We start from the raw sequence: 14,722 nt of genomic DNA on the forward strand, positions 1-14,722 counted from the left end.
GCCACTCTTCTGTTTGCAAGACATGATGGGAATGCAACCTCAGAATTTTGATGAAGTCAGATGGGAGGATCTGCTGCTCTTCATTTGATGGCTGAACAAGCCAATTCTGGAGAGACAGAGTTGGCCACAAATACTGCACATGAAGTTGTCTCTTGCCTGTGGTGCGCGATGTTCTGTGCTAGTGCTGTTTGCAGGGCTGTTACACTTGAATCATAAATTTACCAGAATTCAAACACCATGCAAAAATTATCAACAGAGGCACTGAGCTAGGTGTTTTTTTTTTAAATCAGCAAATTTGATTCCAGTTAATCTAATATTGACAATATAACCATAGGAGATTTTGTGTGAATACCTACGTTTATTTGCGAATTCACTGAGTTCTGGTATCCCTCAAATGTGTATTTGTCAGATCTCCTTTGCCGCTTTTTAAACAATCTGGCACCTCTGTTGGAAAGGAGAGAAAGCTCTTCCAACATTATATCTTTGGGAACGCTGATCTTTTTTCCATAGTCCATATCTAATTCTGAAAAATAGCACAGATTAGTGAACAGAAATCTTTTCCTGGAACAAAGTTGAAAATACGGAACGTTACTCTTGTGCTTCATCTCTTGGAAGATTGATAAGGAGATCATTATTTGCATGATATATTGTGCTCGGTTTCAGTGGGTATGGTGATATGTTTTATAAAAGATATCAAAGGCAGACATTTATAGATTCATCACATTTGGGCTGAATTTTCACACAGACAGAGAGGCTGTCTGTCTGCACAAATATTGACAGAAGCCTCAGTGCAAAGTCCTACTCTCAAATATGGGGCGCGATTCTCCGATCGCGGAACAGAGTGTCCGCGCCGTCGTGAACGCCGTCGCATTTCACGTCAGCTCGAAACGGGTGCGGGCAGTACCGATTCTGTCACCCACAGGGGGCCAAACAGCGCTGGAGCGGTTCACGCCGCTCCAGCCTTACTTCCTGGCGTGCACTGCGGGCGGCGCCAACCCACGCATGCGCAGTGGCGATGCACCAACCCGCGCATGCGTGGTGGCCTTACTCAAAGCTTTGGCCCCGACGCAACATGGCATGGGGGTTCTGGGGCCGGACGCGCAACAAAGTAGGCCCTGGGCGGAAAAAGGCCAACCCGCCAATTGGTGGGCCCCGATCACGGGCCAGACCCCATCGGAGGCCCGCCCCGGGGATGGAGCCGCCCTCCTCCCCCCCCCCCCCCCCCCCCCCAACAGGCCGCCCCCCGACCCTTTGTGCAGAGTTCCCGCCGGCAGCGACCAGGTATGGACGGCGCTGGTGGGACTCTGCATTTTCCGCGTGGCCGCTTGGCCTATCTGGGCTGGAGAATCGCCAGCCCCGAAACGTACAGTGGCCCATGACCGCACCGCGCCAAACGCGCCGGCACAAATGACGCCGATTCTCCGCACCTCTGTCAGGGCGGCGTGGCACCGGTTGCGGCTATTTTCCGGCCTCTGCAAGTTTTGCCATGGGGAGTAGGGGAAATGCAGGTGAGTTCTAAACTGCATATCCATTGTGCACTGAAATATGCAGCTGCCTCCCACTGATGCGTGATCTTGGTGAGGCAGATGTCTAAAATCCAAAGTGTGCAGATTACAGCAGGTGAGAACACATATCAGCGGATTCATTTGGATAGCCAGCGTACCTTGTGGATATGGTCCTGGGATAGATTTGGGAGAGTCCAGTTGCCCTTTGTGAGAGGCAAGGCACCCTTTAGGAGAGGTACCCCTTTGGGGGAGGTTAGGTGTCCTTTATGATTGTGAAGAGTACACATGATTGTGCATAAAAAATGCATAAACTCATTGGAACTTTCAAAGCTGTCAAATAATTATCAAGCTGTCAAATCACTGTCAACTCTGTCAAATAAATATCAAAACTATCATAGGATTTCCAAGATGTCAAAAATGTAAAAGAACTGTTAAAGCTCACTGAAACCAAAGCTCGTCAGAACTCATCAGAAATGATTTAATTTTTTTTTTAAGTTGAGTTAAAAAAATTCCGTGCTTGCCATTTCATATTATCTAGGACCGAAGCTTGTCATTTTAGGATTTGTGCTGCATGACTGATTTACATCACTGTGGGATACCTGTTAAATAAATAGCCTCAATGACAGCTCCAAGTGATTATAGAATAGAAATGTTCGTTTTCAAAGGAAATTAGTTGAAAGATTATCAATGTATTGATTTTTTTATCAATAAGAGTTTCGATAAAGAGTGATGTCATAAATAAATGCAAGGTTTTTATCTGCAGAGCTCTTGAGGTTTATCTATGGTGGATATTATATGAAATGGCATGGAGGTGGTGGTTGGACGTGTTGGCATGTGTTGGTACTAAGTTGGTGTAGAGGCTATAAAGATGATGGAGATGAGTGGGGGCAAGGGTTGACATAGGAGATATGAGGGACCAGGAGGGTGATAGAGAAGCATAGGCTGGCAAAGTGTGGCCATGTGGGTGGCTTATGGTCTGGTGTAGGTATAGTTTGACATACGGAGTATGATCAACCTTGGGAGAAGGTAGAAGGTGTCATTGGAGGTATGAACAGCCATATGGGGTGTGTAATGAGGCTAGGATGGTATGGGAGCTATGGGGTCCATTCAGGATGGGGAGAGGGGAATAAAATGACATAGGTTGGCAGGGATGTGGCCTGGGGAGTGGGTGTGCGAGTGAGGGGGTGTGAGAGGTGAGGGCTGGAGCGAATTTTTCAACAAAGTGCCAGGACACCAGGGCAGGCCTTCCAACCATTCCTCCTCCTTTCCCGACTGCCTCTGCAATCATTCCAGGGATAGTGAGCCAAACTTTTAATCCAGCGTGTTCCCTCAGAATGAAAACCTGACTTTCCAGGCCTCTTTTTCCCTAGTTGAGTTTGCAGAGTCAGAAAATGTCCCAACTCTGCGCACCTAAACCTGCTGCATTATTATTGGGCGCCGAATGTAGAGTAGGTGAGGTGGGGTGAGAAGGAGAGGGAGCAGAATGAGTTAGGATGGAGGAAGAATCTTGTAGGTGTCCAGCCTGAGGGCTATGGTGACAGCGGCGTTGCCACTGATGCCAAGGAAATATACGGAGAGCCCAGTAGTGAAATCTACAGTGAAGGCCGATAACCAGTTGAGGAGGCATTTTAGGATAATGGGGATGTTGGTGTTAAAGTCTCTGTGCGAAAACCATGGATTTGAACCGGTGGGGACAGACGATATGTATAGGAAGTAGAGAGAAGTGGGGCTGGTTAGGGTGAGGGATCTGTACCTGGAAGAAATGTTTGCTGGTATAGAGGAACTGAAGGAGAGGTTAGAGCTCTCAAGAGAAAGTGAGTTTAGATACTTGCAGGTAAGGGGCTTCACGCGGAAAGTTTGGAAAGCGTTCCTAAGCTACCGAAGTATGCCTGTTGGAGCAACTGCTGCTTCCAGATGTGGAAGGGGAAGGCAGGATTGGCGACATATATTGGTGGTGGGAAGAGCAGGAAGGCGAGCAGGTGATGAAGAATAAGGAGAAGTGGGAGGAGGAGTTAGGAGGGGAGATAAATTGGGGATGTGGAGTGAGACGCTGCACAGGGTAAATGTGCCTGATACATTTCAAGGTGGTACATAGGGCGCATATGATTCGGGCAAGAATGAGTGGGTTCTTCCAGGGAGTAGCAGACGAATGCGAGAATGCTGGCGTGGACCAGCAAAGCACACACATGTTTTGGGTGTGCAATAAGCTAAAGAAATAGTGATTGCAGCACTAATGAGGATCGTGGAGGAGGAGGTTGCGCCAGACCCTTCGGTGGCGAGGATATCAGAGAAGTCGGAGCTGATGGAGAGGAGCAAGGCTGAGGTTGTGGCCTTCACCTCTCTGATTGCCCAGGGAAGGATCTTATTGAAATGGCGGTCGGCAATGCCACTGGTGGTCTGGCAGGGAGATGTATACGATTTTCTCCGACTGGAAAAGATCAAATACGAATTGAGGGGTTTAGCGGAGGGCTTTGAGGCAAGGTGGGGGATGTTCATGGGCATGTTGGAGTTGTTCATCATGGGGGGCGGGGAGGGGGTGAGGGGACAGGGTGGAGGAGGGTGAAAATGGGGGGAAAAATTGTACAAACTGTATAATTGTGTGGTGGGGGAATATGTTCTCCGGATTTTTTATACTTTGTAACTGTTTGAGTAAGTTTGTAATAAAATACAATCAAAAAAAACCTCTGCACACCTGACCCAGGAGTGAAGATCGAGAACTTATTGTTTGATTTTGCAATCAAAGTTGCAGGAACTGACAGACTTATTAGTACTGTACGAGATCTCTAATTATTACATAAAAGTTCTGACATTAAAAGTTTCAAATGCTTTTATTTTGAGATTTTTAATGCCTGAGGCATACTGGTAGCACAAGTGGATAGCACTGTGGCTTCACAGCGCCAGGATCCCAGGTTCGATTCCCTGCTGGGTCACTGTCTGTGCGGAGTTTGCACGTTCTCCCCGTGTCTGCATGGGTTTCCCCCGGTTGCTCCGGTTTCCTCCCACAGTCTAAAGACGTGCAGGTTAGGTGAACTGGCCATGATAAATTGCCCTTGGTGACCAAAAAAGGTTAGGAGGGTTATTGGGTTACGGGGATAGGGTGGAAGTGAGAGCTTAAGTGGGTTGGGGCAGACTATGGGCCAAATGGCCTCCTTCTGCACTGTGTGTTCTATGTTCTATACCAGTCACATAGTTATCAGCCACATAACTTAGTAGACTGCTAACAGATCATATACTCAGTAATTCAAAGTTTAAAACAATATTTGCAAGTCAGACTGCAAGATGGGTGTTTCAGGATTTGGAAAAATATTGGATTACAATGGAGATCCACTTTTGGAAGTAAATCTGCAGTTTTGTTATCCTGCTAGTAATATGGTTTAGGTGTAGATTTGTAAAAACAATAGCCAAAAATATGCCTATCACAATCCTAAGTCCTTTCTATCCTCAATACTGTACTGCTGTGTCTTCAAAGTTGTGGACAGAAATGGTATTCATGTGACATGCTGGCTGGCAGAGCCATGTGGTACCAGTAAGTACTAGCTGGGCTTTGCGACCAATATGAGATGATTGAGGAAGCTTGAGACATTTGTTTATCTATAAATTAGAAAATTAAAGACTAGTCCAGCCTTTTTCCTACAACTTTTAGTTAACACAATTGTTAGTCAGGTGCCTAATCATGTATTTATTTGATTCCGATTTGATACTTTAAATGTGGTATAAATTCCTCTTTTGTCACCTGAAGAATAGCTCTTCAAGCAAATCCACGGAAAGAGGATATTGAATATCACAAGGCCCATTCCTACCTACTCTTCTGAGTTGCTTGATCCAGGATTGAAAAAAAGGATGATTTACTCATCAGCTTACAAATAGTGAGTTTATCCTTCCATCTCTAATTGTTCCACCCTTCATTTTTTTATTCGGCTTTATTTTTTCTATAAGTTCTTTATCGGCTGTTATAGATGTTCCTTGATCTCTGATTAGCTCATTTTATGTACCAGTCCTGTGTCTATATTTTGTTTCTTTTTAGGATTCCTTGGGCGCAATCTAGCTGTTCACCGCGGTGCAGTGGGGTCGCTGAAAGCCGGGAGACCCCACTCCCGGGATCTACCCGGCTCGTCGCGCCTTGCGAGACCAACGAGATGTTGCAATGTAAATCCCGCTCACTGTGGGCGGGATCAATTTTTGACAAATCTGCATATTAGAGCGAGATAGCTAGCCTCATTCTAACGTGCAGATTCCCACGGTACCTGAGGCTTTGGGATTCATCCTCTTTGCCTGGGAGACTTCGGGCGAGCTCCGTTCAGCACTGGTCCTATGTGTTGCTGTATGGCGCAGGTCTGGCCCATCATCCAACCTTACGCCACAGCAGTCACCAGAGCCATCTTTAAATTCATCTGGAGGAACAGGGTTCACCGCTTGGGTAAAGCTCCTGTACAACGCTCCCATGGCGAGTGTACAGACCAACAATACCAACTCCCAATACTTCCAGCTGCACAGGGGCACCAGACAAGGATGCCCACTGTCCCCGCTGCTGTTCGCACTAGCAATTGAACCGCTAGCAATCGCGCTCAGGGCAGCAAAAAATTGGAGGGGGATCCGAAGGGGAGGTAGAGAGCACAGAGTCTCACTCTATGCAGATTACCTGCTCCTCTACATCTCGGACCCACAAAGCAGCATGGACGGAATCATCATGAAAGATGGGGGGGGGGGGGGGGGGGGGGGGGGGGGGCAGCACTAAAGGGGCTGCCGTTCAAACAAGCCCGACATAAATTCCGCTACCTGGGGATCCAAATAGCCCATGACTGGAAAGGGATCCACAAATGGAACCTCACCAGCCTGACGGAGGAAGTTAAAAAGGACCTGCAAAGATGGAACACACTCCCGCTCTCCCTCGCGGGGAGAGTTCAGACGATCAAAATGAACGTACTGCCCAGGTTCCTCTTCCTGTTTAGATCCATTCCGATCTACATCCCCAAGGCCTTTTTCAAAGCGCTGGACAAACTCATCATGGCGTTCGTATGGGGGGGTAAAAATGCTAGGATCCCAAAGAAGGTCTTACAAAAAACAAAAACCAGGGGAGGGCTAGCCCTCCCGAATCTACAATTCTACCACTGGGCAGCAACAGCCGAGCGAGTAAGGGGATGGATCCAGGAGCCAGAAGCTGAGTGGGTGCGTGCGGAGGAGGCCTCCTGCATGGGAACCGCCCTCCGGGCCCTCGCCACGGCAGCACTCCCATCCCCACCCAAAAAACACTCCAGCAGCCCAGTGGTGACAGCCACCCTCCAATCCTGGAACCAACTGCGGCAGCAACTTGGCCTGACCAAAATGTCGAACAGGGCTCCCATCTGCAACAACCATAGGTTCACACCAGCACTGACTGACGCCACCTTCAAAAGGTGGAGGTAGGACGGGGGGACACTGACAGTCAGGGACCTATACACGGACGACAGGATCGCAACACTGGACGAACTGACAGAGAAATTTCAGCTAGCTGGGGGGAACGAGCTACGGTACCTGCAGCTCAAAAACTTCCTACGAAAGGAGACAAGGATGTACCCACAACCGCCACGACAGACACTACTGGAAGACCTACTGGACGCAAGTATCCTAGAGAAAGGGAACTGTAGTGACATGTATGACCGACTGGTAGATAGGGACGACACCGTACTGGACGCAACAAGAAGGAAATGGGAGGACGACCTGGGGATGGAGATAGGGTGGGGACTCTGGAGCGAAGCACTGCATAGGGTCAACTCCACCTCCACATGCGCAAGGCTCAGCCTGACGCAACTAAAAGTGGTACATAGAGCCCACTTAACAAGAACCCGTATGAGTAGGTTCTTCCCGGAGGTGGAAGACAGATGTGAACGGTGCCAAAGAGGCCCGGCCAACCACGCCCACATGTTCTGGTCTTGCCCCAGACTCGTGGAGTACTGGACAGCCTTCTTCGAGGTTATGTCCAAAGTGGTGGGAGTGAGGGTGGAGCCATGCCCGATAGTGGCGGTCTTCGGGGTTTCAGAACAGCCAGATCTATTCCTGGGGAGGAGGGCGGACGCCCTTGCCTTTGCCTCCCTGATCGCCCGCCGTAGAATCCTGTTTGGCTGGCGGTCAGCAGCACCGCCCAGAGCTGCGGACTGGCTGTCCGACCTCTCGGAATCTCTCCAAATGGAGAAAATCAAATTTGCCATCTGAGGGTCGGACGGCGGCTTCCACAGAACGTGGGAGCCATTCATGCAACTGTTCCGGGACCTATTTGTGGCCAATGTACAAGAGGAAGAATAGTCGGGGGAAGGTAGCGGGAGGGGGGGGGGGGGGCTACAGGTTCGGTACGGGGGTTCGATGGCTAGCTAAGGCCCAAAACCAAACTAAATAAACATGTTGAGGGGGGGGGGGGGGGGGGCGCAGTTACTACTACGAAGATGCTTACCTGTAAATATGTATGTTAATTTTTGCGTGTTTGTTTTTTTTTCTCTCTCCTAACAATTTGTAATTTGTTCAATATAAAATATGAAAACTGAATAAAAACATTTATAAAAAAAAAAAAATTCATCTGGAGATCCAAGATGGACGGTGTCCGAAGGGACACCATGTACAAATCACTGGATAAAGGGAGGGAGAAACGTACCCAACGTCTCCCTCATCCTGATGGCCAACTTTGTGTGCAGCTGCATCAATCTGTGCATGGACCCCCGGTATGCAAACACCATGTGCCACTACATACTGAGGTTCTACCTGTCCCCAGTGTTATGAAGGATGGGCCTGGCCTCATTGCCGCGGAACGCTCCAAGTTGTTGTACCATGCCGTATCACCTGTCCCTCGTGGAAATTGTTTTTCAGAAAAACACCTTTGACCACAAGCAGTGGTCAGCACGTAACGTCCTCGAGGCCCTCAGGGAAAAGGAGACTGTGGAGGATGTTGGTTGGTTCCCTGAGCAGACTGTCAGAGTCATCTGGCAGAATGCCTCATCACCAGAACTGTCAAACAAGCACCAAGATCCAACTTGGCTGGTGGTGAGAAGGGCCTTCCCCGTCAGATTCTTCATGTACACCCGAAGGCTCTGCACCATCGCACGCTGCCCTTGGAGTGGCTGCAGGGCAGATGAAACAGTCACTCACCTCCTTGTGGAATGTGCCTTTGCAAAGAAGGTCTGAAGAGAGATGCGGTGGTATTGTCAGGTTCATCCTGAGCAGCTCTGTGACACAGGAGTCTGTGCTCTATGGACTGTTTCCGGGGAGACACACCGAGGTAAACATCAACTGCTACTGGAAGGTCATCAACTCGGTGATAGACACTCTTTGGTCTGCCCGAAACTTGCTGATCTTCCAGTGCAAAGAATTGTCCCCTGACCGAATGTTGCAGACTGGCACATTCCAAGGTCCAGGACTACGTGCTGAGGGACGCACTCAAGCTTGGGGCAGCTGCCACCAAGGCGCAATGGGGAAAGGCCACTGTGTAATGTCTTCCAGCAAATGTACACCGGGGGGCTGATAACCATGTAAAACCCCTTGGTCTGGGTCATTAACACTCCAATGTACAAAAGCATTGAAAGAAACATGACTATGTAAATACTTAAGAAAGAATTATAAAGTAAACAGGGAAATGTGTGGAATGCCATCCCAATTGAATGCAAGAAAATAAAGTGAATATGTAACTTTGAGGGAAATGTACAGTCATAACAATTCAAAATGTTCTGTAATGTTTATTAGAGTTTTTTATGAATAAAGTATAATTTTGGAAAACAAAAACTGGTCCCCAAAAACAGGGACCAGACAGAACGGCACTCGTGGGGGTCTCCCTAGGGATTGGAGGCCCGCAGCTGCATGCCCTTTGGTCAGGGTGATGCCCTGGCACTAGTGGTGCTACTTGGGCACCTGGCTACTTGGGCACCTGGTTGCCATAGTTTGTTCAGGCTGGGGGAGAGGAGGAGGAGGAGGTCGGGGATTGTTTTGTGAGCCTCGGAGATTGGGACGTCATTTAAAAATGGCATCCTAATCTCTCACTACACTGGGGAGTTCCGGTGAGTGGAGCTCCCCACTGTACAAAATGGGGCTATGGCCGTGCGTCCCCCATTTAGGCCCCTTATTCAATGCGAGTTGTGTTGAATAAGCCATGTGTTTCTTGGCACAGCCAGTGATGGGAAACACGCGGCTAAATGCGCTTGCTAGCAAACCTTGTTCCCTTTTGGGAGAATCGCGCCCATTGTTTCTCCAGGTTAAAGGTTTTACTAAGAAATTAGTTTAAATGGGTTCTAAAAAAGTGTTCCGCTTGCCAAGTGGCAAGTAACTTTAAAAAGGTAAAACACTTGTGCTGTCGATAAGTAACAATGGTGAGAGGCAGCAGTACTTGCTGAACATAGAATCACTACAGTACAGGTGGAGGTCATGTGATCCATTGAGTCTCCACCGACCCTCTGAAAGAATACCCTACCTAGGCGCACTCCCCTGCCCTTTCCCATAACCCCACCTAATCTTTGGATACTTAGGGTATCGACCTAACCTGCGCATCTTTAGACTTTTTGGAGGAAGCTTGAGCACCCAGAGGAAACCCACACAATCAGGGGGAATACATGTAAAGTCCACACACAAAGTCACTGAGCTCGGTGCTGGGAGGCAGCAGTGCTAACCACTGTACCACCATGCCGCCAGGCATGAAAAAGGAAATGCAATTGAGAGGATAAAAAATTGTAGTCTATTTATGGGTTTGACTTCCAACACATCATGTCACACTCAAATAATCAGGGTTGACATTTAATAGTGTGGGACAATGTGATTAAATTACTGACGGATGTTTGTAACTTAAATTTTCAGCAACAGCTGTGTGCAGCACGTTCAGATAGTGGAATCTGTTGTTTTTTTTATATAGGGTGCTGGCAATAATATCATTAGTTAATACAAACTAAATCTGTCAAATTTCTTTTTGTTTTTTGTATTAAATTACACAGAATTAAAGTTTAGATAACTATTCAATGGTAGACACCTCAATGTTGAGAGTCTGGCAACTTGATTGACTCCTACGTTCCAGAATTGTCATATCTGAAATTTAAACGCCTTCAAGTATCCTTACAATAATTTTGATGCATTGCTTTCTCATAAGTTAGCTCATGTTTCTTTGGTCTATCTGGGCTCCCATTCTAAAATCTTTATTGAAGAAAGTGGGTTTTCTTCAGCATTGCTTGCAGACTGAGGAGAAGGCAACAGGATCATTAAGCATAAGAGTTCTAGGAAGAGGATGGAAGACAGCTCATAGTCGTTGTAGGGATGTGCATGAAACAAGACTTGTTTTGAGAGATTAAAAAACGAAAATTAAATTAAAACAATGTTTAATTCAAATTTGAACAGAAGTTGGGTCCTGGTGGAAAGGAATACATGTAAGAATGATTTACAACAGTGTGTGAATGTCTTAGATCAAGTGTATGTTTAATGGTGTCCCAATCCAACCTCACCCTATAGAGAGATTGCCTTATATCAGATAATTATTTTTCGGAGAGAAAATTGAAATTGGGATAAAGAGTTTGAATAATATTATTGGCGAATAATAAGAGTAGAAAATGAACAATTGGAAAATACAGAAATGTACACATTTAACTAATGAGGACAAGAATGAACAGATTCAACAATCACAATGCAGATGACAGAGCTGACAGATACAAGAAAAGTTCTTTTAAAAATTTGAATGTTGAAGGTATGTTTTCAACTTGTTACCAAAAATGTAAAACAATGATCAATCATCTGTTATAAGTGAAAGTGCAACAGCTGAAAACATTAGACTGGATTCTACTGGCAGGAAACAGGTGGAGTGCTGGTAAAATCAGGTGCCATGCCATTGGCGGTGGGCCCACCATGATTTTGTGGGCCACTCACCCACATCCCAATTGATGTTGTCAAGTGGGCAATTGATGTTCACCTAAGTACATTATCCTGCCCCTGCTCAGACTTAATTGGCCAGTTTGTTCCTGTGGTTATTAGCCAATGAAGGGGAGAAGTGTTTCCCTTTTTCAGGTCCCAATACAAATTTTCCTTCAGTCACCGGATCCCCCTCTAACCTATCGATCATAGCCCCTGACCCCCCCTCCCCCCCCCCCCCCTCACCTACCTTCCCAGAGGCTGCCTGGAGGTCAATCTTAGTTACAGTACCAGCAGTGGCCACCACCCCTGAGGGTGCTGCTGGTACTGCAGAGCTGCTGACCTCTGATTCACCTGAGGAAGGAGCAATTCTCCGAAAGCTAGTGTTTGAAACAAACCTGTTGGACTTTAACCTGGTGTTGTAAGACTTCTTACTGACCTCTGATTGGCCAGCAGCTCTTTGAGCCCCCCTGGAAAGGGGTGGAATTTTCACCTCAAAATAATTAAAGGCCCATCAGCCACAACATTTAAAATGTGAGCTGGCCATTGGAGGTGGCTCGCACTTGACATTTATACTGGGGTACAGGGAGTCTGTCTTCAGCATATAATTCAGCCTATTAACTCAATTTCTCTCCTTCATAGATGCTGAGTCGTTCCAGAATTTTCTGTTATATATCTGCCGGAGCAACCATTCATTTTTAGCATATATTGTAAAAGCACTATGGGGTAAAAGTCATATAATTTCTATAATGACCACAACACTGGTATTATGGACAAACAGCAAGTTGCAACATAACACCAATTGTGTTCTCAGAGGTGAGAGGTACAAATGCCAATTAATTGAAGATTAATTGTCTGTGCTTAATTCTTAGCCATATACTGCCTGGGTGAGATGAAATATAGAATTCTCTATACATTAGCCTAATCAAATATCTGAAATTCAGTCTCAGAAAGGTATCTTCCATTGTGCAATGATTATAATTCAATTTACCACATTGCCTACATTTATAATTATCTGATTGTAACTGAAGAATTAGGTTGAACTATACCAAATATAAAGGAACTTTTGTACTATGGACTTCCATCAATTCAACACTGGTTGAGAGTGCTCAAGCTGTTATTACCTTGGATCCTTAACATCCACCACCTTTTACCCTATCTGCCTGAGGTGGATTAAAATTAAAATTGCAAGAATTTGAATTTAATTTTAACTGTGTTAGGGTACACCATTTTGCATGCGTTTAACTATTTGGACACATGTGGAATAAGATACGTTCGGCTATTGTAGCCCCTTGTATTTATTCCTGTAATGCTAATATTTGTTTCAACTCCACAATGTTGAAGGCGAAAACCTAAAAATCTGGTCATCCCAGGAAAGCAGAAATTTTCCAGGATTGTGTGTCAGCATCAGAATTAAACTGAAAGTGAAGGAATTATATAGGCTTGCTTTGGATTTAGATGAACTATTTAAAACTGTTCCCCAGTGCTTTGGCTTCCCCTGTCAATGTACATCCTACAGTTAAAAGGGCACAGATTGTGCTGTTTTCTCCCTTTGATATTCTCCCCCTATCTTGTGAAGAAACACTTAGGAGCACCAAACCTGTGTTTGCACCACCACAAAACTTCGGAATGTTGGTTCACTCAAATTCAGCCCAGTGTTGTTGGTGACATCAACTCACCTTGAAATTTAAAAATTCATGTGATTTCTATTCAACAAACAATGTACCTGCAATGAATTTCCAAATGAGCAATATAATTGAATTGAACTGAACTGCATATTTATAAGCAGAATTTTGTGTGACTTTAACCTGTTGTGAAATGAGATAAGGCATTCTGTATGACTACGTGATTACTGAGGCACTGACGATGCAAACAGTGAAAGCTTTCTGATTTGATTGGTGGCCATTTCAAGGTAACTTTATGGGCACATAGCCCCACACCCTGAAGGAAATGTCTTTTGTAAATGAGGCTGTTACTGATCTAATTCCGAACATAGGTCAGAAGGGCTGTATATTGAGAGTGTACGTCAGCTGTCAAAGATCTCAGCACTCTACAGCTACACACAGTTGTTCGAACCAAAAATAACTTTCAAAGGACAGTGGTAATGACAAAAGGATTACTTACCATAGTCAGTAAAGCTATTCCATTAAATTATTTTTGGTAAAATACATACACACACATGCTACATTTGATAATAGACTGGGTAGCATTTTAAAGCCTTTCAGTTATCAGGATGACTTTAGAAATGTAACAGCATCCTACCATTTCCTTGGATTTCTTTTACAATGGCTGATGCTTGTTGCTTTAATTCCTTTGTGAGGGTGCTGTGTGATTGCATTGTGTACACTTTTCCTTACAGTTGAAAACTGTAATAAGCAGAGCACACATTAATATATGAAAATCTAACCACTTAGTTCTTCAGTGTCAAAGATCATAAGTTACCTTGACTGGCAATATTGTCTTAATAAATTTAAATTATCTTAAAAACTCGGGCATAATGTCAAACCATTTGGACTTCAATATAATGTATTATCAGGAATTACTGAGAAAATAAAATAAGTCTTTACCAAATATTCTCCAAACTATACTCAAAAGTTTTTAAATGGAAAATTACCAGAGGGAAATATACATTTAACCCATTTTACACATGCTGTTTCCTTCGGCGTGTCAATTATTTTAAATTTAAAACTTAATGAAGTCTTTGTATCTTTGTTTATAATATTTCAATACTAATATTAAACATTTGCTAATGTTACATCTATGTACATCATCCACCAGACAAAACATTGAGAATAATAGAGAAAATTTGAATATAAAATATTTTTGGATTGTTACTTTGTATCAAACTATACTTTGATTAAGAAAATTAACACATCATTTTGACATGTCTTGAATGTAAATAGCAATATTTTCTCATGGCTTCCACCATTAAACAATAGATTTTCTAGACACTTTCATGAACAAATAAGGTTACCCGTGTTAAATGATGCAGATCCTTTAAGAAAACTGAAATTAAATGTAATCTCCTCCAGTCGTTTTCCAGTGAAATGGTTAGAGATGTCTCCCTTTGCTCAGCAAGGGACAGGTCTTTCCAGGATCACATCTGCCGTGGTCTGCACACACCCCGCAACACTCAAGATTAACTGGTCTCGAGGACTGGCATGAACTCTACATCAAAAGGCTATATTTAGTGCTCAGCAATTCAGCCACTTCATTCTACTCAATAGAAGGTTGTAGATAGAGGACACATAGTGAAATAGTTATCTGGACTGATGTCTCAAACCCAAATTGTGCAAGACTCTATGTAAAAAAAAAAACACATTTAATTAACTTCTGAAAAAAAGATGAATCTATCAAACAACTAAATTATGCACTTT

General features: G+C 44.9%; 1 protein-coding gene across 2 annotated transcripts in view; it reads right to left on the reverse strand.

Annotated features, from left to right (window-relative positions):
• Nucleotides 1–14,508, reverse strand: part of myoz2b (myozenin 2b) — a 59,214-nt gene extending 44,706 nt beyond the window's left edge. For both annotated transcript variants that reach the window (XM_038791850.1, XM_038791851.1), the window contains exons 1-3: nt 14,320–14,508; nt 13,608–13,711; nt 357–523 (exon numbers count right to left, since the gene is read on the reverse strand). In XM_038791850.1, coding sequence (XP_038647778.1) covers nt 357–523; nt 13,608–13,683 — 243 coding nt within the window. In that variant the 5' untranslated portion in view covers nt 13,684–13,711; nt 14,320–14,508. The remainder of the gene's footprint in view (nt 1–356; nt 524–13,607; nt 13,712–14,319) is intronic.
• Between the last annotated feature and the right edge of the window lie 214 nt (nt 14,509–14,722).

Source organism: Scyliorhinus canicula, chromosome 3 (genome assembly GCF_902713615.1).
Source record: "Scyliorhinus canicula chromosome 3, sScyCan1.1, whole genome shotgun sequence".
NCBI lineage: Eukaryota > Metazoa > Chordata > Chondrichthyes > Carcharhiniformes > Scyliorhinidae > Scyliorhinus > Scyliorhinus canicula.